General features: G+C 39.1%; 1 protein-coding gene across 2 annotated transcripts in view; it reads left to right on the top strand.

The window, feature by feature from the left end:
• Positions 1–11,939, top strand: part of LOC122551163 (high-affinity choline transporter 1-like) — a 37,486-nt gene extending 25,547 nt beyond the window's left edge. The window contains exons 7-10 of one of the 2 annotated variants that reach the window (XM_043692789.2): positions 3,189–3,342; positions 5,713–5,930; positions 8,881–9,005; positions 11,624–11,939. In XM_043692789.2, coding sequence (XP_043548724.1) covers positions 3,189–3,342; positions 5,713–5,930; positions 8,881–9,005; positions 11,624–11,645 — 519 coding nt within the window. In that variant the 3' untranslated portion in view covers positions 11,646–11,939. Of the gene's footprint in view, positions 1–3,188; positions 3,343–5,712; positions 5,931–8,880 lie in introns of both variants that reach the window. The other variant, XM_087987805.1, reaches the window with a different exon arrangement.
• Positions 11,940–15,264: the final 3,325 nt, after the last annotated feature.

Raw genomic sequence — 15,264 nt, forward strand, 5'->3', positions numbered from 1 at the left:
ACACAAAGCTGGGTGGGACAGTGAGCTGTGGGGGGGATGGTGCAGAGATGTTGCAGTGTAATTTTCATAGGGGAGTGAATGGACAAATGCATGGTAGATGCAGTTTAGTGTGGATGAAGGTGAAGTTATCCACTTTGGTAACTATAATAGGAAGGCACAATATTATTTGAATGGCTGTAAATTAAAGGAGGGGATTGTTCACTGAGACCTGAGTGTTCTCATGCACCAGTCACTGAAAGTAAGTACAGAGATGCAGCAGGCAGTAAAGAAAGCAAAAATGTATGTTAGCCTAAATAACAAGGGACTTGAGTACAGTAACAAAGACGTCTTGCTTCAGTTATACAGCTCAATGGTGAGGCCATACCTGGAATATTGTGTGCAGTATTGATCTCCTTTTCTGAGGAAGACTGTTCCTGCTATAGAAGGAGTCCAGTGAAGGTTTGCCAAGTTGATTCCTGGGATGGCGGGACTGTTATATGAGGAGAGTTTGAGTCAGTTAGATTGTATTCACTGAAGTTTAGAAGAATGAAGCGGGATCTCATAGAAACCAATAAAATTCTAACAGGACAAGACAGTTTAGATGCAGGAAGGATGTGCCCGATAGTGAGGGAGTCCAGAACTAGGGGTCGTAGTTTAAGAATAAGGGGTATACCTTTTAAGGCTGAAAGAGGGAGAAATTTCCTCACAAAGTCTATGAAATCCACTGCCACAGAAAACGGTTGAGGCCAAAACATCATGTGTTTTCAAGAAGAGGTAGATATTGCTCTTGTGACTAAAAGGACAAAAGGACTCGGGGGAGGGTGGGATTAGAGTACTGAGCTCATATTGAATAGTGGAGCAGGCCCAAGGGGTCAATGGTCTGCCCTGGTCCTACTTTCCATGTTCCTATGTTTGGAATACTTCTTTGGGAATAAACTACAGGCAGTTTTTCTATAATGCCATGGGTGCATTCTTGTGTGACCCCATGCTATATAAAAATCATGCAATAGAAATAGCATTTAAATTGTTGCTGATGCGATTGCGTTATAGCCAATACATGTTTTAAAAGATTGCAGTTTAGAAATAGCATCCCCTATTCGTCAATTGCGCTATAGCAATTCGCGTTAACGAAACACACATTATAGCAGAATGATAGTGTGGTTCACATGTGGAATGAACTTCCTGAGAAAGTGGTGGATGTGGGAACATTTACAACTTTTAAAAGACATTTGGATATGGAGGGATATGGGCCAAGAGCAGGCAGGTGGGAGTAGTTTAGTTTGGGATAATGTTCAGGCCTGGACAGGTTGGACTGAAGGGTCTGTTTCCGCGCTGTATGACCCTATGACTCGGTGACTGTGACCTGTGACCTACAAAAATGTATAAACTGATAGGGAATGCAAAGTTCCCTTAAAAGTTGAATACTAATGCTGTGTTCATTCCAACTACTGAAAACAAATTAGGAAATGCTTTTGAAAAATAGTGAAATATATTGTGAAGTGATTAGGAAATATTTGCATTTAATATATAGATGGTTTATAAATAAATGCAGTAGTCTAAAGGGAGAAAATGGAAATGTTAGTCAGGTTTTAGACAGTCAGACGTTGTGTTAGCAGAGTATGTTTTTACAAATAGATATATTACAGCTCCAGTGTTTTGTCCTTACTGTCAAATGTAACAGTTATCGTTGATTCCTAATGTTATCCTGAATTTGCATTCGCAATTTATTAAATCTAATGGAATTGAAATTTAGGAACTGAACAGGTCAATTTTCAGGTCATACAATGTCCCTCTTAGTTCAAGAAGAAACTTAATGTTTTAGCAAGGCATTCAGTTCAAGGACAACTAGGAATGGGCAACAAATGTTGGCATTGTCAGTGAGCCTGGTATCCCAAACAAAATTAAAGGCCACCAATTTGTGAAAGTGAATTTCGTGCAGAGGAAGACAGTTTCAGGATTATTTTCTATCATTTTGGGTGATATGATGGCCTAATGGTATTATTTCTTTACTGTGAATTCAGATACTCAGATAATTTTCTGGTGACCTGGGTTTGAATCCTACCACAACAGATTTTGAATTCAATTTTTTAAAAATCTGGATTTAAAAGCCTCATACTAACAATGAAACTATTGTCAGGAAAACAACGTCTGGTTCACTAATGCCCCGTGGGGAGGAAAACTGCTGTCCTTACCTGATTTTATCTCGGTGTTTCTCCACACGCATTTCCATGTGGTTGGCTGTTAACTGCCCTCTGGGCAATTAGGGATGGGCAATAAGTGCTGGCCTAGCAAGAGATGCCTCATCCTGTGGATGATTTCTTTTAAAAAATAGGTCAAAGTTATTGACCCAGTATCAAATTAATATTTAATTTGCCCAGTCTGTGCAATTTATGAGGTAATATGCCTGAGTAGTGGCTTTTCTACAAATGTTTCTTGCTTTCTGTAGTACATTAGTGTAGTTATTATAACAAGGGCCATGTGGATCTTATTGACTATGAGATTCCTAATTCAGGTTGTTAACCCTGGGCCAATCAGGGACCCCGGACTGATATATAAACAGGAGATTCAAAAATTGAAGAACTGAGTGTGGAAACCAGAGATAATGAAGAAAAGGGAAAAAGTATGAATTTGCTGAGTGAGCAAAAACCAAAAGATGATACAGAAAAACAAATAGATGGAGCTGCGATGTCCCAACCAGTTAGTAAATTTGTGAAGCGCAGCAACCAAGAGACTATTACATCCGCAAAAGAGCGATACCCTGCAAGGCAGATGAACAGAGCTTTAACAAAGTCATATATTGAACCAGAAGAAACTGACTAATTTTATTAGGACTGCTAACTACAAAAAATCAGATTTTAAATATATAAAATAACCTTTTGAATGTTTTTGTGAAGTTTTGTATGAAACCATGGCAACTATTAAAAATGATTTTCACTTAATTAAAAAAAAACAGGAGATTCAGAGAGTCTCCTCAATCTAGGGACTGGTTTTGCACTGGCTGGTTAGAGCCCATGTACCATGTACCATGTACCATGTACCATGTACCAATAAACGAATGGTGACTTTGTGATGGGATACCAGCCTCTGTGCACTTATTTCAGTTAGGATCTAAAATATATTACAATGTCATATTGGATGATAATGAACTTCTTAGACTTAATATAAAAGATGATTTCATAGCCTGACAGGATTGTAATTTTTATTTGTAGGTGTTGGGAGGAATACCATGGCAAGCCTATTTTCAAAGAGTGCTGGCATCCTCCTCTATTAAAAATGCTCAAAAATTATCAATCGCAGGAGCATTTGGTGGTTGTATAATGGGCATCCCTTCAGTCCTGATTGGCTCCGTTGCAGCGTCTACAGGTACAGTACTGCATCCCCATGTACAATGTCTGGTAAACTGATAAACTGGTAGCCATCAACAATAGGCAGTTTGTGTATTATTACACAGCATTATTGTGTGTATGTGTCTGTGTCTATGCCTCGCCTAGATATTCACCAAGCCAGGATGACTTAGAAGCCTTTTCAAAATGGCAGGCATGACCTGATTCTGGGGTTCCTGTCCCCATTTCTGTTCCCATCAGTTCTTGCTTACAGATAACAAGGATATTGAACAGTGAGTCTGCATGCAACACAAGGTGGGCCTACCATTACATTTATTAAAATCATGTACATGTTGTGATCAATTGGCGTTCTTGTCCCACTTATGCATTCAAAATGTAAGAAAACAGTTTTATAATATATTACATACTTGGGAAGATTTATTTTTCTCTGGAGTGACTTTTCTTAGACTACAATTTTTTTCAGAAAAGGGAATACAATTGACCTAAGATGGCTGCATGGTCACGTTACCAGGTCAAGATGTTGAGAGATAGGCAAGGGTAGTCTGAACTGAAACTAATATTTTATCAAAGAATACTGAAACTCAGTTGGGCTCAAGAAACTCATGTTTCCTATTTTTGATTGATGCCTTTCTGGAAATTACCTGCTTGGCAAAAAACAATAATGCCAGACATTGGGTGAACTTTATTTGAGGAAATCAGTTTTTGGGCAGATGAGGAAGAACTTGAATATCTAATATTTTAGATTAGAGTGGTGCTGGAAAAGCACAGCAGTTCAGGCAGCATCCGAGGAGTAGGAAAATCAACGTTTCGGGCAAACACCCTTCATCAGGAAAGAGGCAGAGTGCCTGCAGGATGGAGAGATAAATGAGAGGTGGGTGGTGGTGGGGAGAAAGTAGCATAGAGTACAATAGGTGAATGGGGGTAGGGATAGAGGTGATAGGTCAGGGAGGAGGGTTGGGGAAGGTAGCAAAGTGTACAATGGGTGAATGGGGGTGGGGATGAAGGTGATAGGTCAGAGAGGAGGGTGGAGTGGATAGGTGGAAAGGAAGATAGGCAGGTAGAACAAGTCATGAGGACAGTGCTGAGCTGGAAGTTTGGAATGGGGTGAGGTGGGGGAAGGGGAAATGAGGAAACTGGTGAAGTCCACATTGATGCCCTGGGGTTGAAATGTTCTGAGGCGGAAGATGAGGCGTTCTCCCTCCAGGCGTCTGGTGGTGAGGGAGCGGCGGTGAAGGAGGCCCAGGACCTCCATGTCCTCGGCTGAGTGGGAGGGGGAGTTGAAATGTTGGGCCACAGGGTGGTGTGGTTGATTAGTGCGGGTGTCCCGGAGATGTTCCCTAAAGCATTCTGCTAGAAGGTGTCCGGTCTCCCCACTGTAGAGGAGACTGCATCGGGAGTAACAGATACAATAAATGATATTGGTGGATGTGCAAGTTGCTGAAATTTTGAAGCTGGATGTGGATGCTCTTATCCCTTTCCCCATTACAACTAAACACTGGGGTTCTCTGCCTGCTTCTAAAATTGCATGTGCGACAACTTATTTTATTGAATTTGCATTTGTCAAGGGTGTGTTTTTGGGATGTTACCGTATTGAAACAGTGAGTTAGTAGTTGTTAATATATTTATTATTTTGTTCAGCATTTGAATAGAGCTACAATTAAGCCAATTCTTCTGGTTTTATTTTGTCTGTATTTTAACTGTAGTGTAAAAACTGAGTTTTGTTTAAGCTTGATTAGTTTGTCCAATCAAATTACATCTGGGATGCAATGCCTTAAACTTACCTTTAATATCAGAAAAAGTTAGGATCGAGACTACCTTCTCTTTATGTTTTCAGGGGGTTTGTTTTGGTCCATAACAACTTCTAAGAACCTTTTACTCAACTGCATTTTGTTTTGTACTGGTACCATCCCCTTTGTATTTGTGATGTGTGTGTTTGGTGGTTGGTATGCTTGGAGTTAGGAAATAATAAAATTCCTTGTCATTTTGCTGAAGGAAATCTTGGAATAGGCTCCTTAAATTTGACTAGTGCTACATTTTAATTGAAGTGTGATATAGTTGTGTGCTGAAAACGATTATAAATATTTGTGGCAACCAACCCAGTGGTTAAAACAAGGAGATCTGATACACCTCACCCCCGCCACCCCCATCACATGCTGGTAACAAAGCATTTCTATATCTGCATGTGTCTGTGTCTATGTCTGTTTCTAAGTATCTGTGTCTTTATATATTGTATGTGCCCATGGAGCAAAATAATTTGTAGCTGGTGACAGTTTCCACACCAGAAATCATATATAAAAGAAAACTCAACATCTATTTATAATTATAAATTAATTGATAGTCCTTTGATTTTTAATGTTAATATCTGATACAGGTTCTATTTTATTCTCAGACTGGAATCAGACTTCTTATGGCTCCCAGTCACCTTATGAGAAAAATGAAGCTGCCATGATTCTACCAATAGTTCTTCGATATTTGTGTCCTCCCTATATCTCCATATTTGGAATCGGTGCCATTGCAGCTGCAGTCATGTCCTCAACTGACTCCTCTCTTCTGTCATCCAGTTCTATGTTCACACATAATATCTACCGAAAGATTCTTAGGCCAAAGGTAACTTTACTGCTTTTGTATACATGAGTGCAATAGCCATGAATGAGATCAAAGTCAATAAACAAAAATCTACCACATTATAAAAGACCCAAATGAAAGAATCAGCCAGTTTTGAGAAAATTTGTAGCTCAGGTTGAGGTTCTGGATGTAGGTTTGCTCACTGAGCTGGAAGGTTCATGTTCAGACGTTTCACCACAATACTAGGTAATATCTTCAGTGAGCCTCCAGAGGAAGCATTGCTGATGATTCCTGCTTTCTATTTATATGTTTGGGTTTCTTTGGGTTGGTGATGTCATTTCCTGTGGTGATGTCATTTTCTATGGTGATGTCATGTCCTGTTCTTTTTCTCAGGGGGTGGTAATTCAGGTCCAAGTCAATGTGTTTATTGATAGAGTTCCAGATGGAATGCCATGCATTCATAGAAACATGGCATTCCAACCGGAACTCTATCAACAAACACATTGACTTGGACCTGATTTACCACCCCCTAAGAAAAAGAACAGGAAATGACATCACCAATCCAAAGAAACCCAAACATATAAATAGAAAGCAGGAATCATCAGCAATGCTTTGTCTGGAGACTCACTGAAGATGTTACCTGGCATGGTGACGAAACATCTGAACATGAACCTTCCAGCTCAGCAAGCAAACCTACATCCAGAAAGAATCAGCCCTTAGCATAGGAATCACTTTGAAATTTGTGTGATTCCCTGGGTTAGGTTCTGATCTGTATGTCTTGAATGAAGTGCAGAGATCACAGAGTTTACTCAGCTCTTGTTCTCATAAGTTAAACAGAGGGAAAGTGGCACAAGATCTGTTTTCAGTGGAAATCAGCTTCATTTCTCTTCCAATCTGCTAACTCACGTTTGGCTGGTGCAAGTAAAAATTTATAATCTATAATTCCATGCTGTTATGCTGTATTTAATGTATGGCTATATTGCCCTTTTTTTACCAACCTGCCTTCTTCACAATTGCTACACTTTTTGCAACTGGTTTAAGGATATTTTCTCCAAGATTCCAATTTTCCAGGTAATGCTGACTACTGCAATGTCATTGTTGCATCACAGTTTTCCCACATGTCTTTCCCTGGTCACACCAAGGGACTCTCTAGGAGCACAGGAATGAAAGGAACTTGTACAGATGATGAAGCTGTCCCTCAGGGCTGCAATGCATCCCACTGCCCTGCTCAGTTGACTGCGTATAAGCCCTTGTGCAGATAATAACTGCAGTAATATCTGTGGTGCCTGCAATCACAGCACCACTTCCTAATCTAGCACAATGTGATATGTGATCATGTTCACTCCTGAAAGCAGCACAAAATACATCCAGGGGTAATCCTGAACAGAATGAAATTGTTCTTTATTTGACTAATTGTCCTGCTTCTTTTAGGGGGACACTTTTTCTCCCATACTTCGAGACAATCCCCTGGAGACTAAGCTTGGGAGTCCCTCCTTTTACCTTTATTTCTGAGCATGAACACTATGGTCATTGGCCATCAGGGGCAGTTTGAGTGATTGGAGCAGAATTGCAAGTTAACCATTCAGTAATCAGAGAGCTTTGCTTGCCTTAAATCCCAATTCCACAATTACTCTTATAGTCACCAGAATGCCCCATCCACTAACCCCTAAAGTCACCAGCTCTCTCACATCCCCATCCTGTTCTCTGATTGCCAGTACCTATCTGACCCCACAACCACATCGTAAAGTCTAAATGTCCCTTATTTTAGTTCATAAGAGCTGGTCATCAGTTATAGTGTGGAGAATAGAAGGCTCAAAAGATCTAAAAAGATTCTCCAATCATTTGGGGGAACCTAACTGTCTGGATCCCCAGCTCCAAGGGGACATCTCATTCTAAAACACCCCTCTGAAGGGCAGAATTCCCAAGTTTGAGAGCTGCTGGCCAGTCAGAGATCAGCAGTTCTTCATTATTGCCACCATGACCAGCAGTAGTGGCTACTGCAGGCAACGCATTTAGGTAACAACAAGAAACAGTGTGAATACCTGGCTGTCATTAGCAAGGTGCTATACACGAAATAATTCAACTAGGTAGTCAAAATTCAGCATCTTTCAAATTGTTTTGCCAGATTTTTTGCAGGAAAGGAACATGGAAACTGTTGTAGGCCATTCAGCCCCTAGAGTTTCTGCTGCTTTTCTCTGAAATTCCATCCATTTGCCAAAAGCTTCATCATTTAATGTTAATGTTTGGTCAAGTGATGTCAAGTGAACAGTGACCCATAAACAAAAAATGAGAGAGTTTAAAAAAATCAATGTCCTGCAAGTGGTCTCTGAGACTGTTTGCAGGACAATCAAATTCCTCCTTAGATAATAATAATCTCTGCATATCTTTTATGAAACATTTCCAATGTTTCTGACATTGCAATGCTGGATCATTTCCGAATTAATTGTCACTTTGGCAATTAATGTCATTCAGGTAGTGCTGGTTTTAAATTGATGCAATCTGGAGCACAATTCATGTGCTCTGCTCATATTATGATATGATATACTGTTAACAACTGTTTTGGAGTTTAACTTTTTCACAATAAGAATTGAACACAAGATGAGTTCATCTAATGTTAATGCTTTGTGAAATAGATTGCATTTTGTTGGTTTGAGTATCTACTGTGTTCAATTTTAACCTTATTTCACCATAAGTATATTTTTCATTGCTTTACTGCATTTGATTGGAACAATACCACAAAATAGAGTTTTGTTACATAGGCCAATTCCAAATGATATTTTTGCAAAAGGTCCCTGGTTGAACACTTCTTGGACTTCAAATCTGCTTTGCCAGCCTTTATGTTTACCAATAAAAATTTGCCATCAAGATGACCTTAATGTATTCTCCAATGGTTTGAAAGTTCCATGCCTAATGTGTTAGTGTTTAGAATGACCCTGTTATTTGCAGAATATGGCTTTGCACATTTCAACCCTCTTTCTGTTTCTATTTTCAGGCATCAGCGAAAGAAATTCTGTATGCAATGAAGACCACAGTCTTTTTAGTGACAGTACTTGCCACTGTCCTTGCTCTTTTTACCAACACTATCTATGGTCTTTATGCATTAAGTGCTGACCTCGTGTATGTCATCCTTTTTCCACAGCTTGTTTGTGTTCTGTATGTTTCGTGTGTGAATAGATTGGGATTTGTCACTGGAGTCCTGACAGCAGCATTGCTTAGAATTGCTGGAGGTGAACCTCTTTTTCATTTCCCAGCTATTATACATTATCCTGGAGGTTATTTCCAGGATAGTGACTATATCCAGATTTTCCCATATAAAACCTTTGCAATGCTGTCCTCTTTGATAGTAACTGTAACCTTGTCATATATCAGCAAACTCAAATGGCCAGAGGGCTATGTAACTGTATTTAACTTGACAGAAATATCACGTGAGATGAGAACCACTTCTTAATCATATTGACTAAGTGGAATCATAACATTGGAAACGATATACAACCCAGACATGTTGGTAGGAAGAAGGTGGGATTTAGTTTTCTCACCTAGAGATATCACTGATGTTCCTTCAGTTCCTTCAGTATAAGATTGCTTCTGGATGAAAAAGGTGATAAGTAATAAAATCAAATTGTTGCAACCTTTCCAATGACACTGCACAAGTTTTGAACAATTTATTTAGTAAAGCTTTCAGTCTCCAATAAAAAGCCATTTAGGTTTTTCATACATTGTCTCAAGTCCTCAAATAATTTCTCTAAACTTTACTGTTTGGAGTGATTAGGATTGAACATTTGCAAGTTGTCTTGCAGCCATCTTTGCAGCCATTTTTGCTCATGAAGTTGAGGATGTAGCATAGCCAGGGTGGACATGTGTATGACTGTGTGGAAAAGGCTCATTCTGCAAATGTCAGTATGGCACTAAAAGATTTCCTGTTTGAGGGAGAGCTGAAAGTATCAAATCAGTTTTAAGGTGGATATTTATTTTACATGTCTTCACAATGGGACATCTGTGAAGAGAGAAATCAGGAATTGTGATCACTGTGGAATTCCAGATAAGTTGCTTCTACATTGTCAGCATTTTGTGTTTTGCACTTTGAGGTTGCAAATGACTGCAAACTCCCTTCTGTCATAAAGTAGGACCTGAGGCAATAAATTCATCCAGCAGAAACTGAAACTGCAAGAAAAACTCAGGGTGTCTGATGGCACTGAAGGAAGTGTCCAAAGAAAGGCCATGTTGGACTCAAAACATTAACTCCGTGTTTCTCAATCCGCAGATGCTGCCAGACCCGCTGAGTTTCTCCAGCATTTTCTGTTTTCATTTCAGATCTAAAGTGTTGACAGAAATTTGTTTTTTGTTTCCTTGTTCTCTCTGTTTATTGGTGACATGGGTAAAATTGCAGAGTTTCTCATTAAGTCGAAATCTTTGCACTTAATCCTCATGCTAGAGACCCAATTGGATCATAGCACAGACCCATCCCATGAATCCATGCTTTTTCACTGATTACACTCGATATGCAGATAAATTGCTTCCAGATGAAACATTGCATATTTGTCATTCTTTTCTTCACATAATTATACCAGTCTTCCCTTTCTTGATCCATTTATGAGCATCTTATGTTGGCAACTGGTTTTCTTCCTGTAACTCTACCTGTCCCAACATGACAGCATCATACCATGTATTCAGCCAGTGCTGTTCCTGTCTGAGGAAATCATGCCTCCATAGTTGTTGGACTGATATGGGGAGGGATTACTGCTACAAATCACAACCTATTGTATGGAAATGGAGATCTGACGTGAGGATAAATTACCTGTTTGAATCGCTAACTGGTTCCTGCACGTTTTTTGATCTGTGCCCAAAGGTTACAACTTAATGATTTTTCTCTGGGTAGAGAAAGTGGTGCATGTGGACCTGCACATACAATAGGAAGAATCCTATCACTTTGTGAATGATACAGTATTGGGAGTAACCTGGACCCTCTCTCTTTATTCTCCTGCTCCTACACCAAGTCATGGTCCAAATGTTGAAATTGGGAACAAAAACAGAAATTACTGGAAAAGCTGAATAGATCTGCCAGCACCGGTGGAGAGAAATCAGAGTTAACATTTCAGGTCGAGTGACTCTTATCAGAACCGTCAAATGTGATGCTGCCAGATCTGCTGAGCTTTTCCCACAATTTCTGTTTTTGCTTCTGATTTCTAGCACCTGCTGTTCTTTCAGTTTTTATTTAGCTGAAATTGGGATTGTTTAACTGAAAACTGGAAAGTTGATGCAATCTAAAATTAAATCTAAGGTATGTTGCATGTAGCACAGGAGCAATTCAGGTCCTGAGCAACTACCTCACTTACACAGGTACATTTTGACCCACTCTTGACCAGCATCGGGAAATCTGTCCTACAACTTTTAAAACACTGTTTTCAATTTTAGAACATGAGAATATTAGAAGTGCTGTTTTTCATTCATCTGTTATGTCACCAAATTTCATGCAGCCATGTTTATATTTTGAAGTTACCAGCAGGCATAAAAATAACTTTTTCAGAAATACAGATTTGTAGTCACACTTTTATGGTGAATCTTATTCAATTACAAAAAGAAAATAGACTTCATTAGACTCCTGATCCATTCATTTGCAGTGATATGGCTTTGAGTTATAAAACCAAAAATAGTTAATACACTTTTGATGTGAAAGAGGATTTAAATGATTGGATAAACTTAGTTGGACAGATAGTAATTTCTCAACTGTGTTACAGGCAATGTGTGGAATTTTTATAAGATTGGAGAGGAGCCTCAGAAGCAAACCTATGGGGAGAACTGTTGCTTTAGAAAATATTCATTGGAACAGTCAACATGTCTAAGATAATGGATAATGACCTTATAGAAAGCTGTTAAAAATTTAATGATGAACTGTCTTTGAGGGAAGGAGAGATGTAAGCATTACTAACAGAACAACTTACAGACATCTGTATATGTAAGTTTATTAACAGAATAACTTACAGAAATCTGTAGAGATGTTGAAATCCTACTATAATCTTACACAAGTTAATTTGAAAATAATAAATTGTGAATAACTAACATGTCAATGTGTTTCTATCTTTCTAGAATGTGCATACTTTATATCATTTAAATTTAAGTTTTCTGCAGAATAGTTTCCAATTTTTTAAAAAATTCACTCATAGGATGTGAGTGTCACTGGCAGGGCGAGCATTTATTAGCCATCATGTGAGTGAAAACAACTTCAATTAAGTTTAATGTGATAGTACATACTGAATAGTCATTCTGATTCATTTACATTACTCTTGTTAAAATGATAGTCTTCTTTACTGCGTATTCCAAGATTAGAAAGTTGGTAATGCTTGACTGTTAATGTACTGTTCAAATTTCCTCTGTTGGATTACCAGCATAATACATATACTGTGTTTAAAATTTTTCTTCTGCTCAGAAAATATAGAAAAATCATGCAGTAGAATTGATTTTAGGGGTGTGTGTAATCATGACGACATCAGGAAAATATGGGGTGGAGTAAAACTGAAAATGGTTATTGATAGAGTGGCTATTCCTTTATGGTACAACATCAAATAATGACTCAGAGCACATGACTAGATAGTGATCAGTGAGTATTGGAGAAAGGGAAGAAAGAGATCAGGAGAGTGCAAGAGTTTAGTTTAAAAAGAGCACCTTGAATTAGTTAGGTAGTCAACAAAGGAGCTGAAGATCCTAAGCAATGAAGGTCAAGAGAGAGGTAAACAGTTGGAGGATGGTTGACACTTGAAGGCTGGAAATACCAACAACAAGTTATATTTATGACAAAAGGTCCTGAGGAAGGGTCCCAGTCCGAAAAGTTGATTTTCCTGCTCCTCTAATGCTGCCTGATCTGCTGTGCCTTTCCAATTCCACATTTTATCAACTCTAACTTCCAGCATCTGCAGTCCATACTATCTCCAGCTTATAGTTATATAACACTTTATTTTGTAAAACAAAATATGACACCAAGCTAACCGAAGGCTTGATAAGAAAGGTTTAAGGAGTATCTTAAAGAAGTAGAGAGAAATAGAGGGCAGAGAAATGACTCTATATTCTGGTTTCCTGAATTTGAATCATATTTCTCTAATGCACTAAAACCATGATTATTTAACAGAGAAAACTTCTCCCTTTTCCCAGCTACCTCTTCTTTCTAAATGCCTGGTACTGTTTAATATTCAGGTCCCAAACTGTGTTATCTTACAATCATCTCTAAATAATAGTGATTAAATTGTATTTAATTTATTTCTATTTGGGCCAACAATTTATGTTTTACTATGAATGTTTTATGCATTCTGATAAAGTTGTTAGTTTTGTCCTTTTTTGTAAATCTCTAACCTTGTCTTTTATTTTTCTTTTAAATATGTAGTCTCAAAACCCTTCCTGTCATGATCAATTTGTCACTTCCTATATTAGTACCTTTCTGTCTTGCCTTGTCTCTACTCTGATTTCTCACACTTTCTCAAATTTGTTCATTGCTTGTATGTTTTAATTTGCACTTTTTCTGCTGCCCTACTTATGTGCCTGACTATATCAGTTCCAGTATGATTCAAGTGCATACTATCCCAATGACACAGAATCCACATTTCCCAGCATTGCTCACAGGTGTGATAACACTTATTCTGGGAAACTCCTGCAGTGTTTGGACCAAGATGACTGACTTCCAAAAACTAAAGCCATTTTCCTTTGCATTAGGTATGACTCCAAGGAACAGACAGACGTTTCAGTGGCCAGCAGAGAAAAAGCAGAATGGTGTGTTGTTTCCCTGCTGCCAGGATCAAGGATGTCTCAGAGAGGGTGCAGAATGTTCTCACGGGGGAGAGGGGCCAGCAAGGGATCATTGTCCACATTGGAACCAATGATATAGGAAGGGAAAAGGTTGAGATTCTGAAGGGAGATTACAGAGAGTTAGGTAGAAATTTAAAAAGGAGGTCCTCAAGGGTGGTAATATCTGGATTACTCCCAGTGCTACGAGCTAGTGAGGGCAGGAATAGGAGAATAGAGCAGATGAATGTATGGCTGAGGAGCTGGTGTATGGGAGAAGGATTCACATTTTTGGATCATTGGAATCTCTTTTGGGGTAGAAGTGGCCTGTACAAGAAGGATGGATTGCACCTAAATTGGAAGGGGACTAATATACTGGCAGGGAAATTTGCTAGAACTGCTTGGGAGGATTTAAACTAGTAAGGTGGAGGTGGGGGGGGTGGGGGGGTGGGACCCAGGGAGATAGTGAGGAAAGAGATCAATCTGAGACTGGTACAGTTGAGAACAGAAATGAGTCAAACAGTCAGGGCAGGCAGGGACAAGGTAGGACTAATAAATTAAACTGCATTTATTTCAATGCAAGGGGCCTAACAGGGAAGGCAGATGAACTCAGGGCATGGTTAGGAACATGGGACTGGGATATCATAGCAATTACAGAAACATGGCTCAGGGATGGGCAGGTCTGGCAGCTTAAATGTTCCAGGATACAAATGCGACAGGAAGGATAGAAAGGGAGGCAAGAGAGGAGGGGGAGTGGCATTTTGATAAGAGATAGCATTACAGCTGTGCTGAGGGAGGATATTCCTGGAAATACATCCAGGGAAGTTATTTGGGTGGAACTGAGAAATAAGAAAGGGATGATTACCTTATTGGGATTGTATTATAGACTCCCTAATAGTCAGAGGGAAATTGAGAAACAAACTTGTAAAGAGATCTCAGCTATCTATAAGAATAATCGGGTAGTTATGGTAGGGAATTTTAACTTTCCAAACATCGACTGGGACTGCCATAGTGTTAAGGGTTTAGATGGATAGGAATTTCTTAAGTGCGTACAATTTTCTGATTCAGTATGTGGATGTACCGACGGGAGAAGGTGCAAAGTTTGACCTACTCTTGGGAAATAAGGCAGGGCAGGTGACTGAGGTGTCAGTGGGTGAGTACTTTGGGCCAGCGACCATAATTCTATTCGTTTTAAAATCATGAATGAAAAGGATAGACCAGATCTAAAAGTTGAAGTTCTAAATTGGAGAAAGGCCAATTTTGACGGCATTAGGCAAGAACTTTTGAAAGCTGATTGGAGACAGATGTTCGCAGGTAAAGGGATGACTGGAAAATGGGAAGCCTTCAGAAATGAGATAACAAGAATCCAGAGAAAGTATATTCCTGTCAGGGTGAAAGGGAAGGCTGGTAGGTATAGGGAGTGCTGGATGACTAAAGACATTGAGGGTTTGGTTAAGAAAAAGAAAGAAGCATATCAGGTTAGACAGGATAGATCGAGTGAATCCTTAGGACAGTATAAAGGAAGTAGGAGTATACTTAAGAGGGAAATCAGGAGGGCAAAAAGGGGACATGAGATAGCTTTGGCAAATAGAATTAAGGAGAATCCAAA

This window comes from Chiloscyllium plagiosum, unplaced genomic scaffold (assembly GCF_037043375.1).
Source record: "Chiloscyllium plagiosum isolate Xiang-an unplaced genomic scaffold, Cpla_swu_hap1 HiC_scaffold_6, whole genome shotgun sequence".
Classification (NCBI taxonomy): Eukaryota; Metazoa; Chordata; class Chondrichthyes; order Orectolobiformes; family Hemiscylliidae; genus Chiloscyllium; species Chiloscyllium plagiosum.